Source organism: Alternaria novae-zelandiae, assembly GCF_023758075.1.
Source record: "Alternaria novae-zelandiae strain BMP 2774 chromosome Unknown scaffold_11, whole genome shotgun sequence".
Classification (NCBI taxonomy): domain Eukaryota; kingdom Fungi; phylum Ascomycota; class Dothideomycetes; order Pleosporales; family Pleosporaceae; genus Alternaria; species Alternaria novae-zelandiae.
In genome coordinates, this window is record NW_026056971.1 from 489075 (window position 1) to 503778 (window position 14704).

At 53.9% G+C, this 14704-nt stretch overlaps 4 protein-coding genes across 4 annotated transcripts; 3 read left to right on the top strand and 1 right to left on the bottom strand.

Annotated features, from left to right (window-relative positions):
* Nucleotides 1–1292: 1292 nt before the first annotated feature.
* Nucleotides 1293–2057, top strand: RRG9 (Required for respiratory growth protein 9 mitochondrial; the record flags this gene model as incomplete). The annotated part of the gene is made up of 1 exon (XM_049399584.1): nucleotides 1293–2057. One exon carries the CDS (start codon nucleotides 1293–1295, stop codon nucleotides 2055–2057), a length of 765 nt encoding a protein of 254 aa, XP_049254597.1.
* A 3219-nt stretch (nucleotides 2058–5276) lies between these two features.
* J4E88_005954 (uncharacterized protein) lies at nucleotides 5277–7146 on the bottom strand (the record flags this gene model as incomplete). The annotated part of the gene is made up of 3 exons (XM_049399585.1): nucleotides 5277–6220; nucleotides 6268–6370; nucleotides 6418–7146. The coding sequence occupies 3 exons, from the start codon at nucleotides 7144–7146 to the stop codon at nucleotides 5277–5279; spliced, it is 1776 nt and encodes a 591-aa protein (XP_049254598.1).
* Nucleotides 7147–9205: 2059 nt separating this feature from the next.
* On the top strand, nucleotides 9206–12177 carry J4E88_005955 (uncharacterized protein; the record flags this gene model as incomplete). Its single annotated transcript, XM_049399586.1, has 3 exons — nucleotides 9206–9402; nucleotides 9450–9523; nucleotides 9569–12177. The coding sequence occupies 3 exons, from the start codon at nucleotides 9206–9208 to the stop codon at nucleotides 12175–12177; spliced, it is 2880 nt and encodes a 959-aa protein (XP_049254599.1).
* A 1229-nt stretch (nucleotides 12178–13406) lies between these two features.
* J4E88_005956 (uncharacterized protein) lies at nucleotides 13407–14544 on the top strand (the record flags this gene model as incomplete). The annotated part of the gene is made up of 2 exons (XM_049399587.1): nucleotides 13407–13769; nucleotides 13831–14544. 2 exons carry the CDS (start codon nucleotides 13407–13409, stop codon nucleotides 14542–14544), a joined length of 1077 nt encoding a protein of 358 aa, XP_049254600.1.
* Between the last annotated feature and the right edge of the window lie 160 nt (nucleotides 14545–14704).

Here is a 14704-nt window from a genome sequence, read left to right on the forward strand (position 1 = left end):
GAGGATCACATAGAAGGTTAGGCCATGGGACACTGCGCCGAGGACTCCATACGGTATGCCGTAAACTTCGATGTGCTCTCTGAGGTTCTTCGCGTCTGTGGTTACGAGGTCGCGTGGCTCGGGGCTCGACATGTGCAGGTCGGTCGGGAATGCATCTGCTGCGAATGTAAGACAGGCTCCGATGAGTGCCAGGGTGAAGAGTTGGCGGTGTCGTATAGTCATCTTGGGAAAGCTCGACTGTTTGTTGCCGAAGAAGAACGGTAAAAGCTCAGGATAGGATAATTTGGAGATGACTGCTAGAGAATGGGAGGAATCAAGCACATGTTTGAACTGCCGTGATGCTCTTTATGATATGCCGTATGAGATGGTCGCCGAATTGCCATCCCTCAATAGCACGACTTCCACCGAAGGCGCACCGCGACCTGCACAACGTTCTGCATTTGGGGATGAAGTCAAGGACGTTGTAGCACACCGTTTACACTAGCGAAAGCCTTCCGTTGCTTGGGAGTAATTTCCGGCCAATGGAAAAAGCCATTCGAGTCAGCCGCAGTTTGCAGCCTTGTGACAGCAACCGTCACTTGTTCAGCAGCCGCTCGGTATGTCTGCGGAGAATTTTTCAATCTTGTCTGTACATGGGGTGAAGCTGAAAACGGTTCGAATTGACGAGAGCTGGTCGCAGGAAGCGAGGTGTTGTCTTGGCTTTGGGGGCCGAAGCAGTACACCGACGGGGCTGTTGTTCGGTTCACGGGATCCAGGAGAGGCTCAAATTTGCTTGAAGAAGTAGTGGCTCCAGGGATGTCAAGATTAACAGAGGATAGTAGAGCGGTGGGCTTCATGAGTAAGAGGAATGAAAGACAGACTCAAGCTGTTCGTATAATGCGTCAGGCAAGGAAGGACCGAAGATACAAAGGGAAGAGATCATCGTGATTGTTGCATGAGATCTTGCACGCACTGCTATCATTGCCAAGCAGCAATGTTCGTATCCCTTTCCGACTTCCCAAAGATATTGGGTATGAGCCCTGAGGGTGTTGTCATGCGATGAAATGAGGCTCCTGCTCCGGGAGTAGCGGCGACGTGGGCGGATTTTCGGTCGGAAAAAAAGACGAAGAAACCTTTAATCCGGTAGTATCGTCGCCTTGACGTACTGAAATGTACCGCATCCAAGTCTATGACTGTGTAATTAGTGTTAGAGTGCATGTTAGTCGCCCGCCTGTGGCAAGAGGTGAAGGTCCGTGCGATAGGCTAAGGAACTTCGGAAGGAAAGCACTATCGATACTCAAACACCAACAACCATGAGTTGCCACAATTGCGCCAGAACGACGCTGACCCTGTTCATCCGCTCTTTCGTAAACACCGAGCAAATCCTCGCTGCTCGACGACCGCTACTCCGTCCGCAACAATCGCGGTTCTCGACCGATGCGCGCCGACTACGCAAGGTAGGGCCTATAATACCCACCGCGGAACCACAAACAGCGGAACCGAAAGAGGCCGAGATAGAAGATGCTCTCACGGGAGAGTTTGGTCAGGAGAGAAGGCGCGAGCGTCCGGCTTGGGCTGTACAAAAGGAAGCGCTGAAAGAGAAGCTGGGAGGCGAGGCATGGAGCCCGCGCAAGAAGTTGTCGCCCGACACCATGGAAGGCATACGGCACCTACACAGTACACAACCCGATAAATTCACCACACCCGTCCTCGCGCAACACTTCAAAGTCTCGCCCGAAGCCATTCGCCGCATACTGAAGAGCAAGTGGCAACCCTCCGATGCAGAATACGAGGCCAGGATGGAGAGATGGAATAAACGTGGAGAGCGGATATGGTCCAATCTGGTAGAAATGGGTGTCAAGCCACCGAAGAAGTGGAGAGAGATGGGCGTAGGTCGGGCAGAGAATGGGGAGGCACCTAGGTGGAAGTCAAGAGATCGGAATCAGGTGGACGTTAGGGACAGCGTTCACGACGACTTCAAGGACTATGTTCCGGACGAGGAACTTATACCGACTGTGGGCAAGTCTGGAAGGTCGAAACCAACGACTAGTCGCGTACCACTGTTCGAGAGATTGTAATTATGGTATGGGGTAGGCTGTGATGGAATTTATGGTGCGGGATGTTGCCGCCCAGGCACAGAGATGCAGAATGCCACGTCTACTTCTCGATCTTTGATACAACTCTGTTCACAGATAGCGCGTCATATCTACCATAATAGAAGTATCTAGCAGAGAACCTAATATTGTGTTCAGCACCGTAATGCATTCCAGCGAACGACCCTATTCGAATCGTGCTAGGAGGTAGCGTCGAAGCCGCCGTCAGCTCGGAATCCAATTCGACATTGCTGTCATCTGATACTACACTCCCACGACGTCGTGGATTTAGCCTACCTGATCTCTCGCCGGCCTTATGACTGCCAAACAGAGCGTCGATGACGTGCTTCATGTCCGAAGGAAGGCCACCATGTACGAGGCGTGGATGACAACGCAAACTGGCCGCACATAAGGATCAAGCTGCTCAGACATGCTGTACATGAAGACTGAGCTGCGCAGGGATGCCGCATGTGGATTCACCCCCATGAGGTAGACGGAACGTTCCGGCTGCAACCAATTGATACCTCAAGAGACGTGGCTATGCATCAAGTCTCTTGTCATTGGGCTCCTACAGCATGCTCACTGCATTTGATAGGTGACATGATAAAACGTACACCGATTACGAGTCAATGCAGGGAAGGTGCAGGAAAACCCAAGGTGTCTGCTGCGAAAATGATGCTGATTGGTACTATGGAAGCATGGTGGCAACGGTAGATGCCTGTATTGTACGGCTGCGTGGGCTGTGCCTTTGCCAGGCGGGTAATATTCTCATTGTGGGCTCGTTAAGATCTCTGGAAGACACACTGTCATAGGTCAGGGTAGCCAAGACCGCAGTCGGTAAAAGTACTCCGGCCAGGGTTGCTCCGAACTGAACCAAGTTGGGGTGCTCAAGCTGCCGTCGTGTAGCCTAGGGCTGGTGGTGGACTGTGTGTGGCCGGGCGCCCATCGTGCCGCCCGCAGGTCGGGTCACGCGAAACCTCCAGCGCTGACGCCGTTGCATGGTTTAGACTATGGCATAGGGACCTTCTACACCGGATTCGTGGCCACGAACATATTATATATATACAGAAGACTAGTCTCACTGAACGACTTCTGTTTGCTCTGAACACAGTCACTTGGTCGCTCCTGATACCCTACAGTCGCGCCTTTTTCACCCCCTGAAGGCTTTGAAACATTGCTTCTCTAGGGCTATCTCTGATTCGTCCAACCCTGGGGTACTTTTTACCATCATCTTCGTTCCGCCTTAAGCGAGCTTCCTGCTAGTAACTACTTCCGCATTCGTCCAGGTTCACTCTACCTAGGTATACATATAAACTATACACCTCTCCATCTTTACACGACTATAATTCAACATTCGCTGCATCAGCATGGCACTAGAATTCTTGTCGATACTATTAATTCTTCTTTTCGCAGCGAAAGTGGACGCTGGCCCGCGGACTTTCATACTGCAACGTCAAGACCGCAATACATCCAATGAGAAAGCGTCGACCGGATTGTCCAACGAAGCCATCTTCACCCTGGTCGGCGTGTGCGTAGCTGTGGCCGGCATTCTGATCGGATTAGTCTCTTCGCCTAGACTACGGCAGTGGCTGTGCAAGCCATTCAAATGTGAGTGACACATTCGAGCCGCCTTCTATCTGAATCTGACATCAAACTTTCCTTAGACTTCTCGAAGACCAGACGCATGGAAAGATCACGACATCGTATGGATGCTAGACGACAGTTACAAGACGAATACAACGAATACCTTAGGTTCAATGATTTTCTGGAGTTGCGGGGAGGAATCACAAGCTCCAGTCAGCCTTGGTAGCATTCTATCATGTAGGAATCTAAAGAGGGGGTGTTGTAGTCGGAGGAGTTGCGCTTTCTTCCATGTCAGAACATCTATTTACGTCGTGTATTCACCAGCCAAGCATCATAGTACCACTAAAAGGAGCGAAGTGTGACCGAAGACACGCAGTTTCCTACACCTCGTACAACGTCTTTCGTACCAAAAAGCTTAAACAAGTGGACTTTCGCGCACCGCCACACATTCTATTGGGATAGAAGCCCAGCCACAGAGGAGGCCCTTTTCACTTTCACAACAAATATAGCTGTGTGTGTACGCGTACAAGTAATACATACATTCACACGGCTGATATAACAAGAAAGTTGTTCACTCACCTCCCTTTCCCCAAGACATTATTGCCTTGTCCCCGTTCATCTACTAAACATTGTTTGCTGTAGTTAGGACAATCAAAGCAACCACAAAGAGAAGGGTTCACAACTGCTCATTGCTAGTTAGTACAACTCTTCAACCACTACTCATCATGTCGTCTAACACCTCTACCGCACCTGCAGCACATTCTCACATCCAGTTTGGCGCTACTCCTCACCGAACACCTATACCGCGATACCCTTCTTCCTATCAACATAGCACTCGTTCCACTCACTCAGCTCACTCCACTCACTCAACCCGATCTGCAACTTCTCCAGCTGGAAACATGTCGCGGTCTTCAACATCAGCCAAACCAGCCCAAGACTTCACAGACATCCTGTCACAGCAGCAGCTGAAATCCATGTCTGATCTCGACAAAGAAGAAGAAGCGCGGCTGGCAAAGACACATCGTGCCAAGGCTGTGAAGATGGGTGTGGGGATTTGTCGGTGGGTTGGGAAGTTGGCTAGTACCAAGTCGAAGAATGAGGCTAGGGGAAAGAAGAACGAGGAGGCTAAGTAGAAGAGGAGGGGTCATAACAGCAGAATGGGGTACGGATGAGATGAAAGCGTTGACATGCACATGTCCACTATACGAACTTCGATTTTACAAGTCATATGTATATGTGAGAATGACTTTTATACTTCATGGATTGGGTGACTTTGCATCGCGAGATAGTTACGGCAAGAGCAGGTGTCAGGTTCTTTCCCAAAAAGACCTGCGTAGTATGTTGTACAGCGACCGTCCTTTTCGACAAAATAACCAGACAAGGAGATCATAACAAAAACAGGGTATGTGACGAAACCAGTACAGATTCAAGAAAACAATATGACTTCTTACTAAACCGAATATACACCGAAAGCAGAAAGGAAATACCTGCAACGACCGGGGAACTCGGGGTATATGTCGTAAAGTCATAAATTTGGTGGGCGCAATGCGAGCCCGTCATCTAGCAACATGACTGACAAGTAGCGACCGGTGTAGTCGTGACGTGTTTTCTTCATCTCTCCTAGTTCCACCTCGATCGCGGGTAATCATCGTCGTCGTACACCGATCGGGCCTGAGAGTCGAAAGATGCACCCATGCCATTGGTACCGCTTCGTTGGCGGGTGTGCCTCTTGTTGTCAGATTCCCGGCGGCGATGGGGATCATCTGCGGGATTGTGCATGTTGGACGCGTAGTAGTTGCTGGGAATGTCGCGCACCGTGGGATCAGACTGAGTGCCGAAGTTGGAGAAGCTTGGGCTTCGCGGCCGGACGTTCGGGCCACGAGGGGGAGGTGGCTGCTGGTGGTAGTGAGCGTCCGTAGGAGGAGGACCCCACGGTCCCTGACCGGCATTCGATTGCGCGCGTCGACGCTTCTCGTTGGCGGAAGTATCAGAGTAGGTGCTGGAGCTCATGTCTTCGGTATAGGATTTTCCGCCACCAGGAGCGGCTGAGTAAGGCTTGCGCTCCCGCTCGATAGGTACGGATGTAGACATTGGCTCATCTTCAAAGTCCATTGGCCTCACTTCGGGCCTCGAGGAATATGGACTACGTTCGCGTTCAAGACTGGGCCCTGGGGGAGGGGCTTGGGTCTTGGGCGGCGGCGGTGGGAAGGTAGGTGCCTTACGAAGCGGCCCAACACCCTCAGCGGACAAGGCTGCAGCGCATCTTTGCTGCGCGTGTAGGTTCTCGATGGTCGGGAACATCCTACGAGGAAGTTCTTTCGGGAACCGTTCCTTCCGATCGTCTGCGTTGCTGATCGGCATGTCCAAGATGGCCTTTACTAATCGTTCGTACTCTGTGTCGGGATATGCCTGGATCATGGTCGTCATCCATTCCTGGAAGCCTTCGGGAGTAAGCGCAGGGATGTAAGGCGCTTCTGCGGGATGTTCTTGGATGAGATGGTGCTGGCATCGCATGTCGCGGTATACTTTGGAAAGAGCGGAATACGAGAGGTCTCCAAAGATGGCTGCATATATTAGCATGTGTTGAGAGCATGAGCATGCGCCTGCTTACTTTGCCATGGATAGATTTCATCTTTGAGCTTGACCTCCTCATAGAACTTGAGCATCTTGGCCGGGGAGATGACTAGACTGTGCTTGGGTTCGTAGTCTTCGATCTATATTGTCGTTAGCGCATGATCTCTCCGTCATCCTGAATACGCACCAAGTGCAGAGCCAGTCCACGCAAGAGCTGGCCAAGGCGAGGCAAAGGCTGACCGTCTGGCTCGAACAGTCGCTGCCACATCTTCTCGATCGGGGTATAGTCTTCGGTCATCATCCTGGGCGCGGGGCCCGGTCGCGCAGATGGCCGTTCTCGCTCTACTGGTGCGCTTCGCTCAGGACGCGGGGTAGGCAGGTCGCTATTGCCATCCAGCAGTGGGTCGCGATACAAGGGGTCGCGCTCGGGAGACTGCTGGCTTGAGAAGTCGGTGCGTTTTGGAGATGGCGGGGTGTACACGTCTCGAGGCGGAATCGAGTTGGATGTCGACACTGGCGAGGGCGGGACCCATTGCTGCGGGGAGACGGGAATGTTTTGTGCTTGTGTAGCACCAGCCATGCCGCTTGATTTGATCTCGTCCAAGACGGACCTCTTCACTTGCTCCGTAATCTGAGCGATGAGATCTGGGTCGACGACCCGCGCAGCATCAGACTTGTCGAAGGCGTGTCCGATGGCATTCTTCAGTGGCTGCTGGATGGGCTGCGAGCCACTGTCGAAACTGCGGCGGTCCCAGGCGGGACTGGAGTCACGAGGCTGAGAGTCGGAGGCATTGGTGCCAGTGCGAGACTTGGGTCTCGTGCCATAGTCGGGGCTTCTCCCGCGGTCGTAGTATTGTTTGTCAAAGGGCGATACGTAGGAAGCGTGGTGAGGGTCGGGTTGGTCGCGGTAGGCCATGCTGGAGCCCAATGGCAGGCGCTCGGGAGCACCTGCAGTATGACGTTGCGAGTGAGAGTTGTCGAGTAGGCGACCGTTTGTGGAGCGCAGCGAATAGGTGCTGCTGCTATTGCAGAAATCCCATGCACGCGCGACAGTGACAGGTTGCTGGAGAAGACTAGCAAAATGGAGATGTGGGCACGGAAGAAAGAAGATGTTGGCAGAAAGGCTGTGGTGACAAACACGGCTCAGCCCGGTGGATTGCGGGCTTTTCGTTTTCTAAGGCAGCGATACCCTGGGCAGGGAGAGTGTGAGGAGGGCAACAAGCAGCAGGTCGGACAAGCGTGTCTTGAAGGGGGTTTGACTGGCTGTGAAAGGCCATGTTCTACGTGCAGTGCCGTCGACGTGCCGCACCGCAGGCTGGGTGCAGGGCGAGTGCTGCGTCATACTGTGGCCTGGGAATAGCAGGACGTCATCACGTCTATTTGCAGTCGACCCCAGCCGAGGGGCAGAGACGGGCAGGATCTTCAGGACAGGCAGAGGATCTTCAGGAGCAGAGGATTGGGGCATAGGATTGGGGGCACGATGAGCGCGGACTGGCGGTAATTATGTTTGTTTGGTTTAGTAGTCGTCATTTCTAGCGCACGTTGAGCGCGGTAGCGACAGCTGTCAGTGACGGCGATGTTCCGCTCGTTTGCATGCCTTTTGTTTCAACCACACGGTGCTGCCAGCTGCTGGCCACTGCGCGCAGGTCACGGCATGACAGTCAACCCATTCATCCCCGTGTACCTTATGAGAAACAGCGCAAAAGGGGTGCCGAGCCGGTGGCATGAGGACGCCTTATCAGACGGCCGGCTTATGCGCATCGGGGCGGTTACGGGCTCATACAAGAGGAGCCGAACATGTGTACTACAAATAAAGCAAGTTAAGATACTGCATTGATATTCGCGCTGTACGTGTCTATACTCTCGACTAGCATGAATAATAAATTCTTTTTGCTTTCTACTGTGTATTGTACATTGTAGTACTGTAGGTGATCTGTTCAAGTTCCCACAGTACGGTGCCGGTGGGGCGCGAGTGACGAGCAGTGAGGCGGCTGAAGTGAGACAGTGTGCGTGAGAACAGGCGCAGAACCAGTGAAGCAGCACAGCATGCGTAGGCGCCAGTTATCTTCATGTTGCCTGTCCACGCGTTGCAGCGGTCTGTAACGCGCCAGGCAGAGTCAGCAAACAGAAACACGAGGTCGAGCAGAATGGCAGATAGATGACAAGTGACAGGTACCGGGATGGATACAGGGCCTGCAACTATTTCCAGCTGGCGAGGCAGTCCCTGAACATCTTTGCGAGGCGGCCAAGATTATATTAAGTCGGTCTGCGGTGAGGCAGATGCGGGCTAGTCGCTAACGGCGCCGGAGCCCCATGCATACAAGCGCCCGCTGGCCCAACACGCGACGATGGACGGATACGTGCAAAGCAACGGGTGCATGAAGCTCAACACGCGTCTTTGATGAGGGCGCGGGAGGCTACTTGAGTGACTGTGGTGTGTCGCTGGGTGCGCTGATAGCGACAATGCCGTGTGGGCGCGCCGTCAGTGGCAGCGCCGAGTTGGGGCGCGTGCGATTGGCGGAGTGCCGTGACCCCAAACCCGCTAGCGTTTCAGGCTTGGAGCCATGGCAAAAGGTGTCTCCGCGCTCGCGCTGGCCCTCAGCAGACGACGGGATCATCCTCTGTTTCGAGCCCGCGTCTTGTTTCTGCCCTCGTCGACCTCTCCGAGCCAGCATCCCGGGCGCCCGTGTACGCCGCAATAAAGAAGCCCGAAACCCCCATTCCACAAAGACAAGGCCGTCCGCCCGCAACCCACCCCAACTCCACGACGCCGGCGACCCGCAGCCAACACCGCATCCTACCGCACCCTACATTCCGCAGCGCCCTCTGTTTACGACCCTCTTCTATCCTGGCACGCGTAGCAACCATAATGCATATATGAGATAGCGTGAACAGACCGACCGACCGACGTACGACAACCGCCCTACCTCCTACCTAATTAGTCTACCACTCTTGAACATCGAACACCCGCACACATGGCCATGCTCGCCGCAAAGTCTCCGTATCCCGCGCCCTCCATGAGTGGGAGTGCCTCGCAGTCGTCCGCCCAATACAACGGCGGCCTCTCCGGCTACCGCAGCCATGCCTCAAATACACGGGCCGAGCAGTCCATGTTTGCTTCTCCCACCGAGTCAGAGTTCTCGGAGATATACGACGCTCCCGACGCCATCAGGTGAGCCTCACAGCTGCCAGCCACATGTCCATCACTAACATGGACAGACATTGGGACGAGGACAAAGTTGGTGACTGGCTGAAGCGCATCAACTGCGCCCAGTATGTCGACCTCTTCAAGCGTATGTCACCAAGCCCATCATGCTAGCGACCACTGACATCCCCAGACAACCACATCAACGGCGAGAACCTCATGGAGATGGACCAGACCCATCTCAAGGACATGGGCATCAAGAAGGTCGGCGACCGCGTCCGCATCGGCTCGCAAGCAAAGCAGCTGCGCAACAAGGAGTACAAGAAAGCCTCAAGACGCACGTCAAATAGGCAATCGCTAGCCACGCTCGACAACGCCGCATACACTCCGCCATCCTCTGGCTCTCCCCGCCCGCTCTACTCTGCACGATCGAATCCTCCCGTTTCCAACTCGAACCCCGTCAGCTCGCGGACCGAGAAGCGCATGTCGAGACAGATCATGAACTCCGACCTGAGCAGCTTCGCATACGGTGCCAAACCTCCCTCGCGTCCCGCGTCTCCTCTCGTCGACCAAGAAACCCGGAACCTTCGGTCACAACGGCAGGGAGGAATGAACAGCCCCAAAGAGCTTGGCAACAAGACATACGGCGCGCATCCCCTCAGTGCTTCCAGCAGCTCCGTCAACATCGCGTCCCAGTTCTCGCGCAACCAACGCACTACACCCACCGAAACACCACAGACAGCCCGCTTCGCCCACCACGTTCGTGCGAGTCCTAGTGTGGACAGTGCCACCAACAGCGCCATCTTGCCACACGACAAGGCGCTAGTCCGTGTCATCTACGATGGCGGACGCACCTCAGTCGTGAACATCGAAGGCTGCAAGACGGCCGAGGAGGTCATGCTGAAGACCCTGACCAAGGGCCACCTCAACACAGCCCATGTCAAGAACTACTGCTTCTACATCCTCAACAGCCCAGAGCCGGACCCATCGCTATCTGAACGCTTGAGTGACATCGAGCTCTTCAGACTCGTCAAGGACGCCAACAGACACGAAAGAGGACGGTTGATACTTCGCAAGGTCCACGCTGGCGAGCCCGATGAGGACCAACTGAAGGCCGCCGCTGGCATCTACGCGCAACAGAACTTCCAGCAAAGCTCCACTGTCTACGTGCCGTCCAGCAATCGCAGCCAGATCAAGATTGAGAAGCTCACGGGCGAGTCCCTTGCTGCTGTCAGCTACCCTCTATCACCAACATCCGCGAGAGAACGAGAACGCCACATCAACTCAACAGCCCAGAATCTGGAAGGACCCTCTGATCCAAACAGGTCACCAGTCTTCCAAGCTCGTGCCCGGAAACTAAAGCAGTTCTACGGTGCTCGACCTCCCAGCGAGCTCATTACATCCGACCTGACCTCCTACTTCCCTGACGTCGGAAAAGATGAGATTGACAAGACCGTCCGCATGTCGATACGTCGCTCTCACCGACTCAGCCGCGCAGCCTCGCGTCTATCGATGGCATCCAACTTCAGCGTTGCTTCCAGCCTGAAGGATGCGCCGCCACTACCATCCATCGCCGACACTTGGCTCCAAGGTGGTGCTCAAGCCCGCCCACTTCGCCCACTTTCGGTCATGCGACTTGGTCTGCCCAACCAATCTGGGTACCGTGACTCTATGGCATCTTCTGTTCTGGAACCTCTAGACGAGGAGTCACCTCTCGAACCCAACCGAAAATCATATGTGTCGTTTGGTGGTGAATCGGATACCCTTGCCATTACAGACCCGGAGGGCAACACCACTCTACAATCCTACTTCGACGACGGGGGTAGCAGCCTTACGGGTAGCAGTAGCAGCAACACCGAGAACGGCGACTCACTCAACAAACGCCTTTCTGAGGCCATTGCTGAGGATGGCGAAGAGTCAGACGATGAACTGGCCGAGTATCTCGAACAGGACTCCTGGGACAACGTCAAGTACATGAAGGGAGCTCTCATCGGACAAGGTTCTTTCGGCAGCGTTTACCTTGCCCTACATGCCGTCACCGGTGAGCTCATGGCCGTCAAGCAGGTCGAGCTTCCTTCTGTAGCTGGCGCCTCCCAGATGGACAGCAGGAAGACAAACATGGTGGAAGCCCTGAAACACGAGATCGGCCTGCTACGAGAACTCAAGCACAAGAACATCGTGCAGTACCTTGGCTCCAACTCAGATGAGAGCCATCTCAACATTTTCCTCGAGTACGTCCCAGGTGGTTCCGTGGCAACCATGCTGGTGAACTACGGCCCGCTCGGCGAATCCCTCATCCAGAACTTCGTACGCCAGATTCTGACCGGTCTTTCGTACCTTCACTCCCGGGATATCATCCATCGCGACATCAAGGGTGCAAACATCCTCGTCGACAACAAGGGCTCAGTCAAGATTTCCGACTTCGGTATCTCCAAGCGCATTGAAGCCTCTACACTGGGTGGCGGCAAGAAGGGAGCTCAGCGCGTCTCCCTTCAAGGTTCAGTCTTCTGGATGGCACCAGAAGTCGTTCGACAGACAGCCTACACCCGCAAAGCCGATATCTGGTCGCTCGGCTGCCTGGTTGTCGAGATGTTTACGGGAAGCCACCCGCATCCCAACTGCACTCAACTGCAAGCCATCTTTAAGATCGGTGGTAGTGGTGATGCCAGCCCTACCATTCCAGACAACGCTGGCGACGATGCTCGAACCTTCCTGGCCCAGACCTTCCTCATCGATCACGAGAAGCGTCCCAGTGCTGACGAGCTTCTCGCCAGCCATTTCATAACTAATCAGGGTGCATAAATTTTCACATACGGCGCACAACATATTTCTAGCATGGAACGGAGAAGCATCATTGGGAATTTCGTGGTATATCCTGATCATCTAGTGGTCCCCAAGGTGTTCTGTCCTTTGGGAGTTTTTCCCTTTCTAACGCCCTTAACGCTTACATGCGCGAATGATTCTGTACTATACCACTTTTCGATACGCTTTTCTAGTAGAAGGAAAGGGAGGTGCTACGCAGCATGTGCATACGCTGCTGAACTTTTAATGGGTGCTTTGGATGGGGCGCAGACAGTTTGTACTATAGCTGTCTATTAGATCTATCTCGACCCCTTCACAACCACTATCTTCGTATACATATCAAACATTGCTCTAATCCAACGAGTTTGTCTCGACCCCACGTGCTGGCCACGATGACGCGCCTTCCACAATAAAGTTCAGTGGCTGAAGCTGCCACAGTCGCATCACCACAAGCTCTACCCCACTGTCCCAGACTCCATACACACAGGAACGCAAAATCCAAACCACCGACTGTATCACCAGGGAAAAAAACTTGTAGATCGACTGCACGCCTTGCTACATCCCAATCTCCGACCTAATCCACTTCTTATACGCCTAGCTTACTCATATGTGCAGCAACGGAACTTCGGACGTCTTGGCTCAACCCCACATCCGCGCTCACATGCATCCCGCCTGACGTAGTCTAGTCTGGTCCCTCGTTCCCAATCCACTTACAGCTTTGCCCCCCAATCGCGGGTGCGGGGTAAACTTCAGCTACGTGTGGTCACGCGTTTTAGCTGTTTGCCTCGGCTTCGGTTCTTTAGGTAGTTACCTTGGGTTTGTGGATACTTCGTGCTGACGCGTGTGTTTATCGTGAGGTACAGCTGGGCATGGATGGCGGTCCGAATGTGACAAGAGTGTTATTGGTCCGGTAGATGGGTGAGGTAGTTTGTGGGTGAGGGTTGTGCACTTTTTCCGTGTGCGTAACTTCGTATCTATTGTGTTGGAAGGCCGTAGACGGGGCTGGTGTGGGGTAGAGATAGGGTCGTTAGCTAAGGGAGAGTCAGGGTAGCTCGACGCGTTATGGAGCTTGGGTGTTGGTGCGGGGAAAGGTATATGTACTGGAGGTGTCTCTCGGGTTGCTTCAATCCGTCTTCAATTAACCCATCCTGACTGCTCCTTCCCCCTCCCCGAAGCGTCTCGTCCGAACTGTCTCTACATCGAGTGGTACACTACATCAACCGTCCAACATGTCCCTTCCCTCCAAATATAAAGCCGCCATCTACGATGCGCCCGGCTCTATCTCCACCAAAATCGTCGATCTCGACATGCCCGAGCCCGGCGCCGGCGAAGTCTTGATCAATCTCACACACTCTGGTGTCTGCCATTCCGATCTAGGCGTTATGATGAACTCGTGGAAAACATTACCTTTCCCCACACAAGCCGGACAAGTCGGTGGTCACGAGGGCGTAGGCAAGATCGTAAAGATGGGACCTGGAACCGAGAACTCGGCAGTCAAGATGGGAGATCGTGTGGGTATCAAATGGATGGCGGGTATTTGTGAGACATGCGAGGCTTGTAGGGCGGGTATGGACGCTTCGTGTTTCTCAGGAGTAAGTTTTACCTATACCTATGACCAACTTCTGGACTGCGATCACTAATTCGGGTAAACAGAAAGTATCAGGATACTACACACCAGGAACCTTCCAACAATACGTCCTCTCCCCCGCAAACTACGTCACGCCCATCCCCGCCGACCTCGACTCCGCAGCCGCGGCACCGCTTCTCTGCGCAGGTGTGACCGTCTACTCCGCGCTCCGCAAGACAAACGCCGAGTCAGGTGCTTGGGTCGTGATATCGGGTGCCGGAGGCGGACTAGGTCACTTGGCCGTGCAATTCAGTGCCAGGGGAATTGGCCACCGCGTTATCGGCATCGACCACTCTTCCAAGAAAGACATCGTCATGGAAAGCGGCGCTGAGCACTTCATCCCCGTAGACGGAACAGAGAACATGGTCGAAGCCGTTCAAGCACTGACAAACGGTCTCGGCGCTCACTCCGTCGTCGTCTGCACAGCGAACAACATGGCCTACGCTCAATCCGTAGACCTACTTCGTTTCGGCGGCCGCGTGGTATGTGTCGGTATCCCTGAGGGCGACGTCGTACCCATCAAGAGCGCGAACCCTGGTGTCATGGTCGCCAAGGCGCTGCAGATCGTTGGTTCTGCGGTAGGATCAAGGAAGGAGGCGATCGAGACGATGGAGTTTGCCGCGAGGGGTATTGTTAAGACGCATTTCAGGACGGAGAAGATGGATAAACTTTCGGATATCTTCAATGAGATGCATGCGGGCAAGCTGCAGGGTAGGGTTGTGTTGGATATGACGGCATAGGGTGGACGATTGGATTCTTGTTGAGAGAATCGGAAATATACGGCAGTATCATTGAATGTCATCAACTTCACGAACTGCTCAACTGCTCGTGTTCGGTAGTAGCTTTTGTAACACCTGTATCTCCCTTCTAGCGTCTAACAGTTGAACTTATTAGCCTCGG